General features: G+C 40.1%; 1 protein-coding gene across 1 annotated transcript; it reads right to left on the reverse strand.

Moving 5' to 3' along the window:
* Positions 1–14,511: 14,511 nt before the first annotated feature.
* LOC130453977 (zinc finger protein 260-like) lies at positions 14,512–20,297 on the reverse strand. The gene has a single exon (XM_056796436.1). The coding sequence runs from the start codon at positions 19,981–19,983 to the stop codon at positions 17,806–17,808; it is 2,178 nt and encodes a 725-aa protein (XP_056652414.1). The 5' UTR covers positions 19,984–20,297; the 3' UTR covers positions 14,512–17,805.
* Positions 20,298–20,490: the final 193 nt, after the last annotated feature.

Here is a 20,490-nt window from a genome sequence, read left to right on the forward strand (position 1 = left end):
GTGTTCTACATCTCTTATAATCAGAGAGATGCAAATCAAAACAACTCTGAGGTATCACCTCACACCTAGCAGATTGGCTAACATAACAGCAAAGGAAAGTAATGAATGCTGGAGGGGATGTGGCAAAGCAGGGACATTAATTCATTGCTGGTGGAGCTGTGAACTGATCCAACCATTCTGGAGGGCAATTTGGAACTATGCCCAAAGGACGACAAAAGAATATCTACCCTTTGACCCAGCCATAGCACTGCTGGGTCTGTACCCCAAAGAGATAATGGGGAAAAAGACTTGTACAAAAATATTCATAGCTGTGCTCTTTGTGGTGGCCCAAAACTGGAAAACGAGGGGATGCCCATCAATTGGGGAATGGCTGAACAAACTGTGGTATATGTTGGTGATGGAGTACTATTGTGCTAAAAGGAATAATAAAGTGGAGGAATTCCATGGAGACTGGAACAACCTCCAGGAAGTGATGCAGAGCGAGAGGAGCAGAACCAGGAGAACATTGTACACAGAGACTAATACACTGTGGTATAATCGAACATAATGGACTTCTCCATTAGTGGCAGTGTAATGTCCCTGAACAATTTGCAGGGATCCAGGAGAAAAAAACACCATTCATAAGCAAAGGATAAACTATGGGAGTGGAAACACCGAGAAAAAGCAACTGCCTGAATACAGAGGGTGAGGGGACATGACAGAGGATAGACTCTAAATGAACACTCTAATGCAAATACTATCAACAAAGCAATGGGTTCAAATCAAGAAAACATCTAATGCCCAGTGGACTTACGCGTCGGCTATGGGGGGTGGGGGGGGAGGAAAAGAAAATGATCTATGTCTTTAACGAATAATGCTTGGAAATGATCAAATAAAATATATTTAAAAAAAAAAGAAATTGGGTTTACGAGACAAGTCACTTCTGTGGGAGAGAATAGGAGGGTGAGGGAAGATGAAGACTGGAAATGGATTCACCAGTTCTGTCATCAGGGCCATTCTAAGCTTGGGACCATAGAAAAACAGGTGGTGGGCTGGAGTTTGTTGATATCTGAGCTAGACCATTGGTTACTGCCCAGAAGTCAGTATAGACTCTTACTAAGAACTGGCCCTCTCATATGGTGGAACAGACATTTAGTTCTTCCGAGTGTACTTTTGAGGAATAAGCATTCAATGATTTATGCCAATATGCTATGACTTGCTATCAATGAACCAGGCCTTAGTTTGTTCTACAGGAGTTCGGTGATCATCAGAAAGAAAGCAGTTACTAGATTAGATTGGAGGACTTGGAAAGAGAGGGACTTTGCATCCAATATGTATAGGGGCTAATGTGTGCCTTACTCACAAAGTTAGCTGATTATATGTTCCTGTAAAAGTTAAAATTAAACCTCAATAATGATATTATATTTTAAGAGATTTATTAAGGATCATTAGAAATCAAGGAATAAAGAAGATACAAAATAAAGACCACGTGCCCATGGCTGGTTAGCCATTTTTTAGTCAGCCCCACTCACCACCATCAATGCTGATTCTACATCCGAGAGAAGGAGCCTCCAAAGCCCACACCCTTTATCCTCTGTCTACAGGAAGTATGTAATGACAGGAAGTCAGTGGCTCTTGGGATATGTAGTTCTTTTTTTAGGGTTAACAGCTTTTTAATCATACATTCCCCAACATCCATGGACCATTTCTTCCATGTACTCTTTCCATATGATGGCAGGACTTTGATTTTCTTGCCTAACTTTATATTTGGAGATTTCAGGAGAAGCAATTAGTGCCTCAAAGTTCAGAATCCCAAAGGAGATACCATTGTATTTGACTCATGGGCACCTATCACAAACTCCATGTGGCAACCTGGTCTACCATAGGAGCAGCAGAGTCAAAGGTTCCCAAAAGGAGGGTAGCTTGGATAGTGGCCCTATTCTTTGCAAGGCCTATTCCTGCTTGGAACCCTGTCAAAATGGGCTGCCTTCCAGGTAATCTTGAATAGATGTGCTAAACAAATGGCCAAATCCATTCCTAGGAAGAAAAAATCAAGAGAAACTCTGGAATCTAAAAGACATGACCAAAGCCCTGGACTTCCTTTTCAGATGTGCCTCAAACCACTCCGTTGTGATTGGGGGTAACACAGAATTGGGGCTAAGCTAGAAACAATGAAACAACTGACAAAAGAAAAAGAAGGAAATCAGCTCCTGATCCCAAGTTCCATGAGGGCCTCAAGGGTACAATGTAGGGTCTGGCCCAAGAATATAGCCAGAGACAGCCAGAAAATGTGAGAGTCAGGGAAGCCGTCCATCGTCAGTAACCAGCACTTTGACCCATTGCTTCTTCCTCAAGGATTGGAAGGCCTTTGGGTTCTATCAAGGCTCAGCAAGATGCAAAGCCAACTAGAGCCCCAGGTTTTGTAGCCAGCATCACTGGGGTGAGCCTGGCTGGTGAGGACCTTCACTTTACTCTAGCGTCACAAATCCTGCTCACACTTCTCAAATGCCTAAACTAAGGACTCATCTAAGAAAGGCCCTCCAAGCACTGCTGTGTGGACATTAGTGCTTTCTGCCTTTCAGCAATGGGAATAAACTAGGGCTTCCTCAAAGAAAGACAAGTGGCCTGCTGAAGGTGGGCAACTGTTGAGTGGACTCCAAAGGTTTCCTGAAGGCTCCAACCCTGGGTAACCTTAGGATTGTGTCCAAGGTCCTGACCAAGAATTACCCTTCTAGCCACCCCTTTCCACCTGCAAACCCAGGATCACCTGTGGGACAGCAATGACAGCTAAGGGGGGTGTATGGGTATCTGTGTGTTCGTATGGTTGTGTGGGTATACATGTGTCTACGTGTGCTTTTGTGAAAGTCCTCTGAATGGACTAGTGGAGCAGGAGGCTTGGACAGAAAATGACAGACCTAGGGCGTTTCTGAAGGGAGTCAAAAGAGTTGGGTCAAGTCCTTCCTCTGCCATTCTGAGTTAGTTATGTGGCAGCCCATTCTTGGATCTGCACTGTAAACCTCAAAATTCCTTAGACTTATAAATGTTGGAAATTTCACCATTGGGATATTTCATACTTGGAAAATTTCTTACTGATAGTCTATTGGAATGGGAACCCCATTGGCATGGGAGGTTCCTTCTCTTCCCTTCTTCAGATTACTTTAGGACAGAAACCTTTTGCTGAACAATGGAAAGGACTTTGACCTATGCTTAAGCATAGAACAGGAATTTCTTTGAGTCATGATTGATTTTAGAATTGATACAATGGAGATACTTGGAATCAATCTCCACCCTATTCAGTCCTAACAGGATTGAGTAAGGGCTGCAGCCTAGATCAAAGATTTAATCATTTGAAAATATGACCTTCAACAGACATGTGCAAAAGCCAGAAACCTCTGGGCGGTCCTGGGTTAAGCTAGAGCCTCCATTGGCACAGGGAAATTGATGAACAGTGATTGGTAGATGGGAGAACTGAGAAGAGGGACTTGGATGGTTTCCTTAAAGATAGGAGGGTCTGGAGACTTGAGAGGGGGTTGAGGAGTTTGGTCGGGGTGATTGCAGTGGACTCGGAGAAGCTGGCTCTGAAGGAAGCTGAAGGTGGGGGCCCCTGAGACTGTTTCTCCATTTTGGTCACGTGAGTGATAGGGACTGATCTCTTTTCTTTGCCCCAGCTATCTAAGGGCTTGGGCCTTTTGGCCCAGCCTAAACAGAAGGGGTATTTAAGCCCTATTCCCTTCTCTCCCTTTTCCTCTCTCTATCTCTAATTCCTTTCTTGCTCCTATTGTAAACTCCAAAAAAGGCTGACGGCTGACTTGAGTTTTCATTTAGGAATTACATAGCTGAATTCCTTGGCGACCTTAAATTAATATATATCAGTCTTTTAAAGTGATTCCCTTGTCACATTGTGGCTGACCACACGGGAGTCTAAAGAATCCTCTCAAATAACTTTTGAAATTCCTTACCTTTTTACTATACCGCCTCACCACTTAGTCCCTCTTTTTTTTTTTAACAAAAAAACTTGGCTTAAAGACACAGCTGCTAGAACACGTGAGTATAAAAAACTTTTTCTCTTTTCTCGTTAAGTTAAATAGGAATCAGCAGTTTTTTCTTTTTCTTCCCTTTAATCTTAAGGGTTAGCTGGGTAGCTCAGCGGATTGAGAGCCAGCCCTAGAGGCAGAAGGTCCTGGGTTCAAATCGGACCTCAGACACTTCCCAGCTTTGTGACTCTGATAGACAGAAAACAGCTGTTTTAAATCTCAGCAACAGGACTCTAAACTCCTGGCTGGAAGAGCTGTTTCTAAATATCCTTTCCCTTAAGGAACAACTTCCTGGATTAAAAAAAAACGTGTGGAAAGTTTGTTGCTTTGCCCTGCTCCCCACGTGTTTTGTGAAACTACAAAATATACATATAAAAATGAGTACTACATTCTTTGACAATTATATGGCAGCTGAAGAAGTAGAGGCATTGAGGAATGAAGGATACCTCCAAATTTCTATATTAATAGGTACTGTCATTTTTGTAATCCTCAATACTATATTTAGAGATGATAAAATAAGAAAAATTGAGGATAAAATGCAAGCCCAATTAGAAGATCTAAAAAGGTTCTTACAGGATCAATTGGCAAACAACCACTCTACCAGAAACAGACCTGTTTCTGAACCTCTGAATGAGGAAATTTCCTTCCCTGAAATAGAGATGGAAAACACCTTCCCTATAGCCCAGTTAACAGACTGCTTCTCTCGTGTAGTGCAAATCTTGTCTGAATTTAATCCCCAAAACCCTTCCCCTGCAATCCCAGCTTCTCATGTTCCTTCTCCTACAGAAAACCAAATTCCAATGCAAGGGAGATCTTGTCCTCCTAGAGAAACCTGTCCTTGTCAAACTGACCCACAGGTACAAAATTCAACTAGAGGCCTGTTTCCTCTAAGAGAAGTACCTGAAATAGGACGGAATGGGGATGTGGTGACTTTAAGACATAGGATACCGTTTACTCCCCAAGAAATAAATGAATTTACACGAAATATCCCCACATATGAACAAGATCCTTTTCTAGTAACAAAAAAGATGGGAGACATATTTTTTCAGTATAATCCGTCTTACAAGGACGTTGAGAGCTTACTCCAGGCTTTTTTAAGTGAATGTGAAAAAAATAAAATAATTGCTCATGTCAACAAAACCCAGGGGCGTAATGCAGCACATTGGCCATCTCAGGATCCCGAATGGGACTATAACAATCCTGAGTATTATCTACAACTATACCGTTGTAGAGAGACCATCCTCACGGCCATGAAGGAATGTGCAGACAGTACAGATAAGTGGATGGAACTGAAAAAATTAAGCAAAAGGACGAAGAAACACCCTCCAGATTTATGGACAGAATTATCGAGTTTGGGGACAGATACTTAGATTGGGACTTAACTAAAGAGAGTAGTTTAAGACAAGTTAGAAGAATCTTTGTAAACAATTCTTGCAAAGCAATTAAAAATTATTTTAAAACACAATGCCCAAGATGGTCAGATATGGACCTTGAAGAATTGCGAAAAACAGCTATATATGTTTTAAAGGGAAACGAAGAAAAGGAGAAAGAAAATAATGATGACATGGAGGAAATGAAGAAAAAAATGAGATGTGTAATAGATAGGATAACTAAATTAGAAAGTGGGCATGATAATGAACCAACGACAATTGCCCCTCTCCAGAAATCCAATTATCAATCCATTACTTGCCACTTCTGTGGGAAGAAGGGCCACAATATAATGGATTGTAGAACCTTTCTTAAGATGTTTGGAAGGAATACACAGTTTAATAATAGTTTTAAAAATAATAACTATAGAAATGATGATAATGGTTATAGAAACCAGAATTCTAGAAATGATAATAATGACTATGGAAATAACTATAATGAATATAGAAATAAGAACTTTAGAAACCAGAATTATAGAAATAGGAATTGGGAAAATGACAATGCTCAAATTAAAGACAATTATAATGATAATGAACAACAACAATATATGAGAAATGGAGCTCGTCCAAAAAATACTCGAGGTACTAATGACCCTCAGAGAGGTGCCCTTCAGGGGGGTGCCCAAGGAATATCCCAAACACAATGATGGTGTCTGGGGGGGGGGGGCTGGGGCACAGGAATCAGAGGATACAACCTTTGATTTCCCAGACCCTGATGTCCTACTACCCGTTGTCCCTATCCACTGCCCTCCCCATACTAATGAACCCCATGTTACCTTAAAAGTGGGTAACACCTATTATGATTGTCTATTAGACACCGGAGCTTCCTGGTCTGTATTAAAAAGAACACCTGATTTACAATGTTATTCTATTGGCTCAGAGAATGTAATGGGAGTATCAGGAATAACCCAAAGAGTTAAAGGACTTCCTCCTAGAATGGTGTCTGTAGGACCCCTAGAGGTACAACACACCTTCCTTTTGATGCCTGACTCCCCTTTAAATTTGCTGGGGAGGGACCTTCTATGCAAACTCAGAGCCACAATAACCTGCTCCCCAGATGGCTCATTATCATTAGAAGTACCAGAGGAATCTTTAAATTTACTCCCTGTACTTCTCTCGGAAAACCAGGAGGCAAAAGAGCCTTCCATTTTTGAAATACCTAAAGATATACTGGAGTCTCTTTGGGCCACATCTTCTTCTGATGTAGGCTTACTTAAATCTGCTGTTCCTGTGCAGATAAAAACTAAATCTAGCCCACCTCCTTCTATCCCTCAGTATCCCCTCTCAAAGGAGGCAATTGAGGGTATTACACCAGTTATTAACTCACTAATAGTACAGGGAATAATAATCCCTTGCAAATCTGAATACAACACGCCCATCCTGCCAATTAAAAAAACAAAAAGAGGGCCGGATGGCAAGCACATCTATAGATTTGTACAGGATCTAAGGGCAGTGAATAATCACGTTATAAAGAGACACTCCGTAGTTTCTAACATACATACTATTATTTCATCTATTCCCAGCACAGCTACATACTTTACAGTAGTAGACTTGTGTTCAGCTTTCTTTTCCATACCAATACATGAAAACTCCAGACATATTTTTGCTTTCACCTGGAAGGGCTCACATATACCTGGTGTCGGCTGCCACAGGGTTATGTCGAAAGTCCGAGCTTATTTGAGCAAATTTTGAGCCAAGACACAGACAATATAACATTTAAAAATAGCAAATTAATCAAATATGTAGATGATCTACTCTTGGTTTCAACAGATGCAAAAACATGTCAAGAAGATAGCAAACACCTTCTTTTGGAATTGCACAAAAGAGGACATAAAATCTCTAAGGATAAAGTTCAGTGGTGTCTTCAAAAAGTAGAATATTTGGGATTCATCTTGACTGCGGGTGCTCGTTATATTTCTCCAAAACGAATTGAGAACATTCAAAAATTGAGTGCTCCTACCACTAAGAAACAGCTGAGAGCAATTTTAGGAGCAACAGGGTTTTGTAGACAATGGATTCCTTGCTATGGGGAAATCACTAAACCCCTTATAGCATTAACAAAGGATTCGGTTCCTGAACCCCTCAAATTAGAGCCTGAACACTTGTCAGCTCTATCAGATCTGAAAAAGGCTATCATGTCTGCCCCTGCTCTAGGCATCCCAGATTACAACAAGCCATTTACCTTATATGTGCATGAGCGAAGAGGAGTAGCCTCTGGTGTGTTAACTCAGACTTTGGGACCTTCTCAGCGCCCAATTGCTTATTATTCTGCCCAACTAGACCCAGTAGCAGCAGGAGCACCACCATGCCTTAGAGGAGTAGCTGCTACAGCCTTACTAGTAACAAAAACCGTTGATTTAGTATTGGAATGTCCATTAACAATAATGTGCCCACATGAGATTGAAGCATTATTGGTAAAACATAGAACACAGGCATTCTCGGATCAGAGAATTACAAGGTATGAAATAACCTTATTAAATAGTGAAAATATTACCTTGAAATGCTGTTCAACTCTTAACCCTGCCACCTTGCTTCCAGATTTACCCACTTCAGGAGAACCATTACATAACTGTGAAACATTAGTGTCCATGGCAGAAAAGCCTCGAGATAATCTCTTGGACACTCCCTTAGACAATGCAGATCTGATTTTATTTACCGATGGTTCCTCTTTTATGAGGGATGGCATACGTTATACTGGAGCTGCCGTAGTCTCAGAATTTGCCACTGAATGGTCAGCTTCACTACCTTCTAACATTAGCGCTCAAGGAGCAGAACTCATAGCTCTAAAACAAGCTTGTATAATTGACAAGGATAAAAAGGCAACAATTTATACAGATGCTAGATATGCTTTCGGCATTTGTCACTCAGTCGGGATGCTATGGCTCCAAAGAGGATTTTTAACCTCAGCTGGAAAATCCATAGCTAATGCAGAAATTATTAATGAAGTTCTTTCTGCTCTCAAACTGCCTAAAGCCCTAGCTGTAGTTCATTGTTCTGCCCATACAGGTGGCTCTGACCCTGTCTCTAGAGGAAATGACCGCGCAGATGCCGCTGCAAAACTAGCAGCCATAGAAGGACCTGGATTAATTTTAACATTAATAACCACTGATAATTTAAATTTATCACTCTCCTATAATGAAAAGGAAGTGGAAAAATGGAAACAAAAATTTAAAGCAAAACAAATTAATGGAGTATGGGTGTCATCTGAAGGAAAACCCCTGCTCCCTAGAAGTTTCTATAACCAAATTTGCCAATCTATTCATAAAAATGGTCATTTTGGCACCCAGGGCATCGTGGACTCTGTCAAGAGAGTATGGATAGCCCCTGGTATAACTACTGTAGCCTCTAAAGTATGTTCAGCCTGCCCTATTTGCCAGGCATATAACCAACATGCATATCGTAGAAAAGCCTTTGGGGGACATCCTCTGGCTTACACACCTTTTGAACATCTACAGATAGATTTCATAACAATGCCAAAGGCTGGACGTTATAAATTTTGTCTAGTAATTGTAGATCAACTAACCAGATGGCCGGAAGCATTTCCTACGACCCGAGCCACAGCAGATTTTGTTGCAAAGATACTTTTAAAAGAAATTATTCCTCGTTTTGGCCTACCAGCACGTATTGACTCCGATAGAGGGAGTCATTTTACCGATTCTGTCTTAAATCAAATATATTCTTGCTTGGGGATAACTCCAAAATTCCATGTTCCATATCACCCCCAGAGCTCAGGCCAAGTGGAGAGGATGAATAAAGAACTTAAGACTATGATTGGCAAATTATGCACTGAGACCCATTTAAAATGGCCTGAAATTCTCCCTCTGGCCCTATTTTATCTTAGAAGCAGGCCTAGAGGAGACTTACATATTTCACCATTTGAGATGCTTTTTGGACATCCGCCTATACAGGCTAAGCCTTTCTCCCCGGCTTATACATCGCTATTAGGGGGAGATATTACTATTGCTTCCTATATACAGGAGTTACAGCACAAACTACGTGAACTTCATGAATCTGGAGCTGCAGTACAAGCTGGACCATTAGACTTTTCTCTGCATGACCTGAACCCAGGAGATAAAGTTTATATCAAGAATTTCAAGCGAACTGGAGCAACTCAACCTTCATGGGAAGGACCATTCCAAATATTATTAACTACTCCAACATCTATAAAGATTGGAGAAAGAGACTCTTGGATTCACTGCTCACATGTGAAGAAAGCATCTTCTGCTGAGACTGATTGACTCTATCCTATCATATGAATTGTGACTCTATCTTATCATAAGAATTGGAGATAATAATCCATAGACAAATGGATGCTGATTTTTTTTCAAGAATATATTGAATTACTGATTTTTTCTTATTTTTTCTTATTTCTTTTCTTTTATTTTTTTATCATAATATTTGATTTTTTTCTCATTTTTTGTACTGAAGGTACACATAATTAATATTAATATTTTTCCCTGCAGTAATACAAGTTAACATATATACTCTTGCTATAATATCAATATATGCCTAAAAGCTTTAAACTATGGGAACCTGCCATTTATTGATAAAATATTATAGGACTGTGATTAATGTTTGTGTCTGATTCCAGGAAAAGGGATAAAAACAAGGAGCACAGACTAAACCTGAATAGTGCCAATAGAGCACACAAGAAATATTAAGTGAAACTCGAGGTTGCGACGCTTAACTTATGTTTAAGTCGTAGGACTTCCTTGTATCTACACTCTTTTCGAAGTACTCAAACAAGTACAAAGCTTGACTATCATGCTGGCTCCCTATATCCCTAAGGAAAAAATCAGACAAGGGAATGACATTTCCCCATCAAAATAGAATTCTAATTCTTTTCTTCTTATATTATGGCAACTTCCTGTAGTCTTGGCTACAAATGGCTAAGTGAAATATTACTGCATTCTGTCCTACATACTTGTGGGATAGAAATTACTTTAAACTGGACCTATACAAGGTCTGTTTTGAATTTTTCTTATGTTTTTGATTATTTTTCTATTCTTTTGATAATTGGCACATACACCCCCATAACTGAACATTGCATTCTGAGCTAAACTTGATATTTTTTTTTAAATACTTACTTCAGGGGGGATTGTATTTTCTAAGAATTTTTGAATTTTTTTTTGTTTGAGATTGTATTTTTATAAAAATCCAAGAATTTTGTTTAAGATTTTACTTTTATAAAAAATTCAAAGATTTTGATTTTGTTCGAGAAAAGATCTTCAAGAAAGAAGCTTGAAACTTTTATATCCAGAGAATGAACTGTTGCAGAAAGATGCCGAAAACCTACACTTCATCAAGAAGATCAAGAATGAACTTTGGATGTGATTGATTGGACTGAACTTTTGATTGAACATTTATTGTAACTGTACACATTTATGCCAAAAGGGACTGCCCCTAATTTGGCTTTCTGTGAATGCGCCTAGCAAACACTGGTTTTGCTTTCTTTTCTTTTCTATTTCCTCTTTCAATATTCTAATTTCTCTTAGAAAATTGAATATTGTGTATATCTTTAGTTAGAAGTGAATTTAGAACTACAAAATGATTATGTTAAATGATCAATGGGGAGACTAGTCTCCCAATGATCATCAGGGGGGATTGTAAACCTCAAAATTCCTTAGACTTATAAATGTTGGAAATTTCACCATTGGGATATTTCATACTTGGAAAATTTCTTACTGATAGTGTATTAGAATGGGAACCCCATTGGCATGGGAGGTTCCTTCTCTTCCCTTCTTCAGATTACTTTAGGACAGAAACCTTTTGCTGAACAATGGAAAGGACTTTGACCTATGCTTAAGCATAGAACAGGAATTTCTTTGAGTCATGATTGATTTTAGAATTGATACAATGGAGATACTTGGAATCAATCTCCACCCTATTCAGTCCTAACAGGATTGAGTAAGGGCTGCAGCCTAGATCAAAGATTTAATCATTTGAAAATATGACCTTCAACAGACATGTGCAAAAGCCAGAAACCTCTGGGCGGTCCTGGGTTAAGCTAGAGCCTCCATTGGCACAGGGAAATTGATGAACAGTGATTGGTAGATGGGAGAACTGAGAGGAGGGACTTGGATGGTTTCCTTAAAGATAGGAGGGTCTGGAGACTTGAGGGGGGTTGAGGAGTTTGGTCGGGGTGATTGCGGTGGACTCGGAGAAGCTTGCGCTGAAGGAAGCTGAAGGTGGGGGCCTCTGAGACTGTTTCTCCATTTTGGTCACGTGAGTGATAGGGACTGATCTCTTTTCTTTGCCCCAGCTATCTAAGGGCTTGGGCCTTTTGGCCCAGCCTAAACAGAAGGGGTATTTAAGCCCTATTCCCTTCTCTCCCTTTTTCTCTCTCTCTATCTCTAATTCCTTTCTTGCTCCTATTGTAATTAAACTCCAAAAAAGGCTGACGGCTGACTTGAGTTTTTCATTTAGGAATTACATAGCTGAATTCCTTGGCAACCTTAAATTAATATATATCAGTCTTTTAAAGTGATTCCCTTGTGACAGCACTATCCTCATTTGTAAAACAAAAAAAAATAAATTAGAAAGGGAAGTTAGGTGGTGCAGTGGGTAGAGTGTTGGGTCTGGAGTTAGGAAGGCTCATCTTCCTGAGTTCAAAGCTGACCTCAGACATTTCCTAGCTGTGTGACTCTGGGCAAGTCGCTTCACCTTATTTGCCTCAGTTGTCTCATCTGTCAAATGAGCTGGAGAAGAAAATGGCAAACCACTCCAGCATCTTTGCCAAGAAAACCCCATAAGGAGTCACGAAGTGTTGGATATAACTGAAATGACCGAATAACAACAAATGATTTCCAAGATCCCCCCGGGCTCTCAATTCTTGAAATTCTTGAAAAAGAGAAAGAGTTGATGGCTCCAGTACAACCTCATTCCTCACTGGTTTCTGGCAGAAACAGCTATGATGGGACTCTTGCTCTCTCTCCTGGCTCCCTAGAGTAGAAGAGCTATGCTTTCTTCATGTTTCAAGGCTCCCTAAAGTTACATGTAGAGACAGGAGCAAAAATGCAGCATTGAGTGTGAGGCTCGACCTTTCATAGGCCAGAGTGGAGCAAGAAATAGTCATGTAGAAAGCAGTGGTCTGACCATGTCACTCCCATCATGCACCAGATTCTTTGTGACCTTCCAGTTCTTTCTCTTCTAGTGTTCTGTCTCCTCTCTCTGTGCCTGCCTCTCATTTCAGGTGGGAGCATCCATTTTCTTTACCCTGTCGGAACCTCTCATTCCCCAAAAGGCTCAGGCCAAGCTCCCCCTCCTACAAGAGGCCTATCCAACCTCCCCAGCTTCTAATTCCCTCCACTCTTTTGTATTCTGAATAGATTCTGTACTGACTTATTTCCTCCATGAAACGCACTATTTCCTCTCTGCCTTTACAGGTTCAGAGCCAGCACATTTAGGGCATTCATAAATGCTCTGTGGATCGAATCACTATGTTTCAGCTAACACCAGGGCTAATTTCTGTACTTGCTCAGGGACAGTCTCTGCCCACAAAACCAGAGTTGGAAGGATCCAATCCATACTGCTCCCAAGCCCTAACGAGAGGCCCTTTACAACAGACTTGATAAACCATCATTAAGGTTGTGAGGGAAGCCCTACTAGAGCACATGATGTCCAGACATATCCCCTTTCACTGCCAGGTAACTCTGAAGATCAGGAAGTCTGTCCCTGTGTTGTGGGGAGTAAAAAGGTGCACCCCCGGGGTTCAGGAAGGATACCTTTCTACAGTAACGCAAGACTCCAAAACTTAGCTTAAAAATAAAAAGAGAGATTTATTAATTTAGTAATTTTGAGAAGGGCCTGGAGGAATGGGTGAAACAGCAAGATAGAAAGCTGCTCCCAGAACCCATCAATTCTGGGGATTTTATACTCTTACATTAAATGCTGTGTCATAGCGTGGACATGATTCTAGAGTGGTAGCCACTCAAGCATTCCGTGGGACTGGGGTCTGCCGGGAGAGATAGGGAATACCCCTCATGAAAGATTCCTTAGTTTTAGGAGATAGGTAGATGTCTGAGATACAGCCTGATAGAATCGAGGTGTAGCCTGGAGGTGCATCTCTTTGTCCATCTTAAATCTAAAGGAGGATCAAAGGAGGACAGTCATCTCAGTGTCCTATAGGGGTCATTGGATATTCTAGGCTAGGAATCAGGAGGATGTAAGGGAGCAAAGGATTTCCCTGATAATAGTTTGCCTGAGCTTCTGGGGGTACAATGCCCATGTCATCTGCATCAAGCCAAAATCGATAGTTTATAATCCTCCTTGGAAGACAGCTTTCCTGCCATATCCTTTCACCATTTATCTCCCAGTGAATGGCTTTGGTCTTCTTTGTCTCTAATATCGGACTTTAAAATCAGAAATATTTCATAGAGATTTTTCCCTATTTAACACTTCCCCTTCTGGACCTAGCTGCACTGCTTTTGTTTGTGCTGCTTCTTGTTTGGTCATTTGGTCATACTCTTCATGATTGCATGAACTATCTTCCCATGGGGTTTGCTGGGCAAAGATATTGCTGTGGTGGTTTGCTATTCTCCTTCTCCAGTGGATCACTTTTTGTCAGAGCTCTCTACAATGACCTGTCCCTCTTGGATAACACTGAATGAGTTTCATTATTTGTGCAAGCCTTTTTAATTTTGTATAGTCAGAATTGTCTCTCTCCTCTTTCATAAAAGAGGATTTTTTTGATTGATTAAGAATTACAGGGGTAGCAAAGAAACACAGCCAAGGGCCAGCTCTGGAGTTGGGAGGTCCTGGGTTCAAATCTAGCCTCTTAGGCAAGTCACTTACACCCCCACCCCCACCCCCCATTGCTAAGCTTGATGCTTTTGTGTTTTAGAATGGATACTAAGACAAAAGGTAAGGTTAAAATTTTTTTAAACTATTATGCTACATTAACTGTTAAAAGGTATTTCTCTTCTATTTCTTTATGATACGACATTTAGCTAATATCCATTTAGAAGGCATTGTAGTATGTGGCCCAAGTATTACTCCAGCTCTATCTTCTGCTAAAGGATTTCCAGTTTTCCCAAAAGTTGTTACCAAAGAAGAAGTTCTTCCATAAGCAGTTTATGGTCCTGGGTTTATTGTACACTTGGCTAGTGAATCAGTGCTGTTTGTCTAGGTCTCTAAGATTCCTTCATTAAAACAAAAAGAATAGATCCTGTTAAATACCCATTTTATTTCTATACTTGGCAGCAAATGCCTCTCCAAATGAGTGACTATTTTTAGTCAATCAGTGTCCATGCTACAGGGAGGGGAAAGCAAGACCCCATGGCCAAGACACGTATCCACATCAGATTTTGAAGAGTACATTCCATCCAGTCAGTTGAAGATTCAGGAAGAGAGTCCTAGTAGACTGAGATGCTGCAAAGCTCTAGATCGATGACAAATGAGTTCACAGGAGTGGGGCTCCAAAGATGGCTTCTCAACTTTCACCTTTTTTACAGGAAAGGGCACAGCTGCACTTCACACTACTCCTTGGAGTGCTATGGTAACCCTTGTTAGAAAAGCAAAGTATGCTTCCTTCACTCCCCAAACTATAGTTTAGGGTCCTTGAGAGTATATAATATATTATAGGGGATAAAGGGGAAAGGAATGGAACATTCATTTCCCCTGTCCCTAGGAAAGTTATGTTAACAAGGAACGCTGACATCGCATTTGTAAACTCTGGTGTGGGGCATCGTTTTGGACCCAAGTAGATAAATCTATCAAACCATAACTCCAGAACCAGCAGGAGACCTCATCTACCTTAGGGGCATAAGGGGGGGAAAGAAGCAAATTTATCCAGGCTTGCACAGTTGAGTATGGGTACCATGGTTCAAGGGAATTCTTGAAGTCTCGGAATGACGTGGCCATTGCCAGGAGATAGCATTAGGATATGAGGCTGTCCAATGAGAGAGCAATGGCCCTTGGCTCACGGTCTGCCCTTAGAGGTTTACCTTGGGATTCTATATAGGAATGCTTATTAGATGGTGGGAGAGGGGAGCTTTATCTAGCAGAAAAACAATCTTCACAAGAGCCTATGACTAGAGGAGGAGCCTTACTCATTAATCTAGCAATGTCCAGATGTGGTTCTCCTGATTTTGCTCTAACAAGCAAAATCAATGCATTTACGTAAAGGAAGAATCAATGCAATGTCACAAGACTAAAGATGAAACACATCACTCACTTCCTGCTGGAAAGGTGCCAAACTTAGAATGCAGATGGGCATACATTTGGTCACGTGGTCAGTCTGGGAATGCGTTGTGCTGTGCTGTGCATGCTTATAATCAGTCTTTTTGGTTTATGGAGGAACAGTTTGAGGAAGAGATTATAAAATCATGTCTAATAAGTAATGAATGAGCAAATGAAGCAAACAGAAAGACCAATGGAAGGTATTTACAATCATAAAACCCTAAATAACAAATATATCATTATGCATATTGAAAATAAAGTCATGGTACCCATAGTACACCATGGTTTGACTTGGGGGTCATAGCTTAACTGGCCCCACTAATAGCTACGAATGTTAACTGGTTCTGATTCTGTCTTCTCTCATCTGTTCCACTGATATGCTTTTTAAATCAGTACCAAATACTTTTGATGACTTAGACTACTCTGGTATATAGTTTGGGTCTAGAAGGACTATGTCTCCTTCATTCCTACATTTGATCCCCCATTAATTCCTCTATTCTTCTAGACCTTTTGTCCCTCCAAATTAATGTTACTATTGTGCATAGGGCCCAAAAGTCGTTCCTTGGGATTTCCATTGGCAAAGCACCAACTGTGTAAACTAAAGTCATATTATTTTTGTCACAGTGGTGTAGCCCAACCATTAACTCTTTTCCATCTGTAAAAAGAAAGTCCCTTATAGGAGATAGGGAGGAAATATGATGGGAAATGAACATGATGTACAAAAGTTATCAATGATATTTTTGGAAGGAAGGGAAAGAGTGACTTATAACTAAGAAAATATGTAATATTTTAGGAGTTTTACATGGAATATTTTTAGTAGCGTCATTCAAATAATTCACAACTCCACAAGCAGCATAAAAGCATGCCTCTTTTTGACATAACCACGCCAACATCAGATCTTTTCACCATTAAAAATATTTGAGAAATCTATGAGTGTTGAAAAGAATCTCAGACATTTTAGAATCATAGAGATTTTTCATGTTTTTTTCATATGGTGAGGATAATTTGTATTTCTCTATCTTAAATCTGCCTATTCACTAGAACTTGCCTATTGAATCACTGTTCCTATTGTTATAAATTGGCATCGATGCTGGACACCAGACTTTTATGAGAAGCAGATGGAGTGGGGTAAAGCTTTGTGGAGAAATGAGCATGATGGGGGGAAAAAGGCATCAATAAAACTTATTATGAAACATAAATAAATTAATGAAAGAAGAAAGTATTTAATGCACAAATATATTTCCCATTTTGCTCTGATGGTTTTTGTGACTATGTTAAAAAACAATATACAAGGGGGCAGTTGGGTAGCTCAGTGAATTGAGAGCCAGGCCTAGAGACGGGAGGTCCTGAGTTCAAATCTGGCCTCAGACACTTCCCAGCTGTGTGACCTTGGGCAAGTCACTTAACCTCCATTTGCCTAGCCCTTACCACTCTTCTGCCTTGGAACCAATACACAGTATCGATTCCAAGATGGAAGGTGAGGGTTTAAAAAAACAACAATATATAAACCTTTCAGACTGAGGTTTCTTATGCATCTGAATGCCTATAACTTATGCCTGGGAGTTAAAAATAAAAGACGTTTTTTCAGATAATTGTTGGAGATGTGCTAACCAGTACGACTCCACTGCCATCTGGTGGTAACCAGTAGAAACTGCTTAGAGTTCAGGAGAAACAAAGAAAATCATTATTTGCCTCTCTCAAAACACCACAAAGTAGTGTGGCTTGTGACCAAGTCAGTGATCTTGGCACTCCAGCATCAAACAAATGGCAGCCAGCTGTTAGGAGGCTCCCACCATTAGCACATTGCTGCAACTCATCTCCAGCACCAAGTCTATGCTATTAAATAAGAAGGAACTATATGCCATGAAAATCATCCCATGGTTACTGTATTCATGACTTTTTCTTCTGTGGGAATTGTCTGAGCCTTCTAAAGTGTTCATTAGTACCAAAGACCTCCCTGCATTTTATTGCCCTAGGGGATTTCTCACCACACACTCTCAGACAGTCAGTAAAGCATCCAGTTTGGCTGAAGACTTTTCTGCATTTGCTGTTTTTCAAATTTGTCAATAGGAGGTCTCTGATAACAAGTCAAGCATGAACTCTGTTTCAAAGGTTTCAAGCCTCCCCTCCAGCATAAATTCTCCTTTACTAACTCTGCATGGCAAAGCTTTCCCACATTTATCATATTACTTGGGGTTCTCTCCTGTATGAATGGTTTTGTGTTTGCTAAGTAAGGACCTTCGGGTGAAATTTTTGCCACATTCATTGCACTCAAAGGGTTTTTCTCCAGTATGAGTTCTCTGATGTGAAACCAGTGATGACCTCTGGCTGAAGTTTCTTCCACATTCATTACACTCAAAGGGTTTTTCTCCCGTGTGGATCCTTTGATGTAAAATAAGTGATGACTTCCGGCTGAAGTTTTTCCCACATTCATTACACTCAAAGGGTTTTTCTCCAGTATGAATTCTCTGATGTTTAGTAAGGGATGAACTCAGGCTAAATTTTTTACCACATTCATTACACTCATATGGTTTTTCTCCAGTATGAATTCTCTGGTGTACAGTAAGGTGAGATTTGTTGTGGAAAGCTTTCCCACATTCATTACACTCATATGGTTTCTCTCCAGTGTGAATTCTCAGATGGAAAATGAATGATTTTCTATGGCTGAAACTTTTCCCACATTCATTACACTTATATGGTTTTTCTCCAGTATGAATTCTCTGATGTACAGTAAGCTGAGATTTGTTGTGGAAAGCTTTTCCACATTCATTACATTCAAAGGGTCTCTCTCCAGTATGAATTCTCTGATGTGCAACAAGCTGAGATTTGTGATGGAAGGCTTTCTCACATTCATTACACTTAAAGGGTTTCTCTCCAGTATGTGTTCTCAGATGTACATTAAGCTGAGATTTATTGTAGAATGCTTTCCCACATTCATGACACCCAAAGGGTTTCTCTCCAGTATGAATTCTTTGATGAACAACAAGCTGAGATCTGTTATGGAAGGATTTTCCACATTCATTACACTCTAAGGGTTTTTCTCCCATATGAGTTCTCTGATGAAAAAGAAAGGACTTCTTATAATTGAAGTTTTTCCCACATTCAGTACACTCAAAAGGCCTTTCTCCAGAATGAATTCTATGATGGAATGTAAGGGATTTCCTTTGGCTGAAGTTTTTCCCACATTCAGCACACTCATACGGTTTTTCACCAGTATGAATCCTCTGATGTTCAGTAAGGTGGTCCTTGCGAGTGAAGGCCTTTCCACAGTTATCACATTCAAAGGGTTTCTCACCAGTGTGAATTCTCTTGTGTTTATTAAGTTGACTCTTTGATATGAAAGTTTTCTTACATTCAATACAGACAAAAGGTTTCTGTCCAGTATGAGTGCTCTGGTGTACAGAAAGCTGATATTTGTTTTGGAAGGTTTTGCCACATTCCTTACACTCAAAGGGTTTCTCTCCTGTATGAATTCTCTGATGTTCAATAAGGTGAAATTTGTCTCGGAAGGCTTTTTCGCATTCATTACATTCAAAAGGCTTCTTCCCAGTGTGAATTCTCTGATGTGAACTAAGTGATGATCTCAGGGTGAAGTTTTTCCCACATTCCTTACACTCAAAGGGTTTCTCTCCAGTATGAATTCTCTGATGTACAGTAAGATGAGATTTGTCCCGAAAGGCCTTCCCACATTCATTACACTCAAAGGGCTTCTCTCCTGAGTGAATTCTCTGGTGTGAACTAAGTGAGGAACTCTGGCTAAAAGTTTTCCCACATTCCTTACATTCAAAAGGTTTTTCTCCAGTATGAATTCTCTGGTGTACAGTAAGGTGGGACTTGTCACAGAAGGCTTTCCTATATTCATTACATTCAAAGAGTTTCTTTGTAATATGATTTCTCTGATGTGAAATGAGCGATGATCTCTGGCTAAAGTTCTTCCCACATTCTGCACTCAAAAGGCTTTTCTCCAGTATGAATTCTCTGATGTACAGTAAAGTGAGATTTGTCATGGAAAATTTTCCTGCATACACTACATTCAAAGGATTTCTTTCCATTTGCAATATTCTTGTGTTTATTAAATTGACTCTTCCACATGAAGGATTTACCACATTCATTACACTCATATGGTTTTTCTCCAGTGTGAATTCTCTGGTGTAAAATGAGTGATGACCTCTGGCTGAAGTTTTTTCTACATTCATCACATTCAAAAGGTTGCTCGCCAGTATGAATTCTCTGATGTAGAGTAAGGCATGATTTCTCATGGAAGGTTTTCCTGCATTCTCTACATTCAAAGGGTTTCTCTCCAGTATGAATTCTCTGATGTGCAGTAAGCTTACACTGCCATCTAAAAGCTTTGTCACATTCATTACATTCAAATCGTTTTTCTTCCATAGGAATTCTCTGATGTTCAGTAAGGATTCCTTTCAGACTGAAAGTTTTTATACAGTTATCAGATTCAAAGGGTTTCTCTACAATGTGAATCCTCTTGTGTTTATTAAGTTGGGTCTTCCACATGAAGGCTTTTCCACATTCATTACATTCAAAGGGTTTTTCTCTGGTATGAATTCTCTGATGGAGAGTAAGGCAACACTTATAATGAAAGGCTTTCCTGCATTCGTTACATTCAAAGAGTTTCTTCCCAGTGTGAATTTTCTGATGTAAAATAAGTGATGACTTCAGGCTGAAATTTTTCCCACATTCACTACACTCAAAGGGTTTCTCTCCAGTATGAATTCTCTGATGTAGTAGCAGGTAAGATTTGTCACGGAAAGCTCTTCCACACTCTTTACATTCAAAGGGTTTCTCTCCAGTATGGATTCTCTGATGTGTATTAAGTTTGCACCTCCATCTAAAGGCTTTTCCACATTCGTTAC

The sequence above is a fragment of the Monodelphis domestica genome, chromosome 4 (genome assembly GCF_027887165.1).
Source record: "Monodelphis domestica isolate mMonDom1 chromosome 4, mMonDom1.pri, whole genome shotgun sequence".
Taxonomy (NCBI): Eukaryota; Metazoa; Chordata; class Mammalia; order Didelphimorphia; family Didelphidae; genus Monodelphis; species Monodelphis domestica.

What these genes read in the sequence shown, in the direction of transcription:
- LOC130453977 (XM_056796436.1), bottom strand. Translation starts at nt 19,983, where the DNA reads ATGAATGTGACAAAGCTTTTAGATGGCAGTGTAAGCTTACTGCACATC.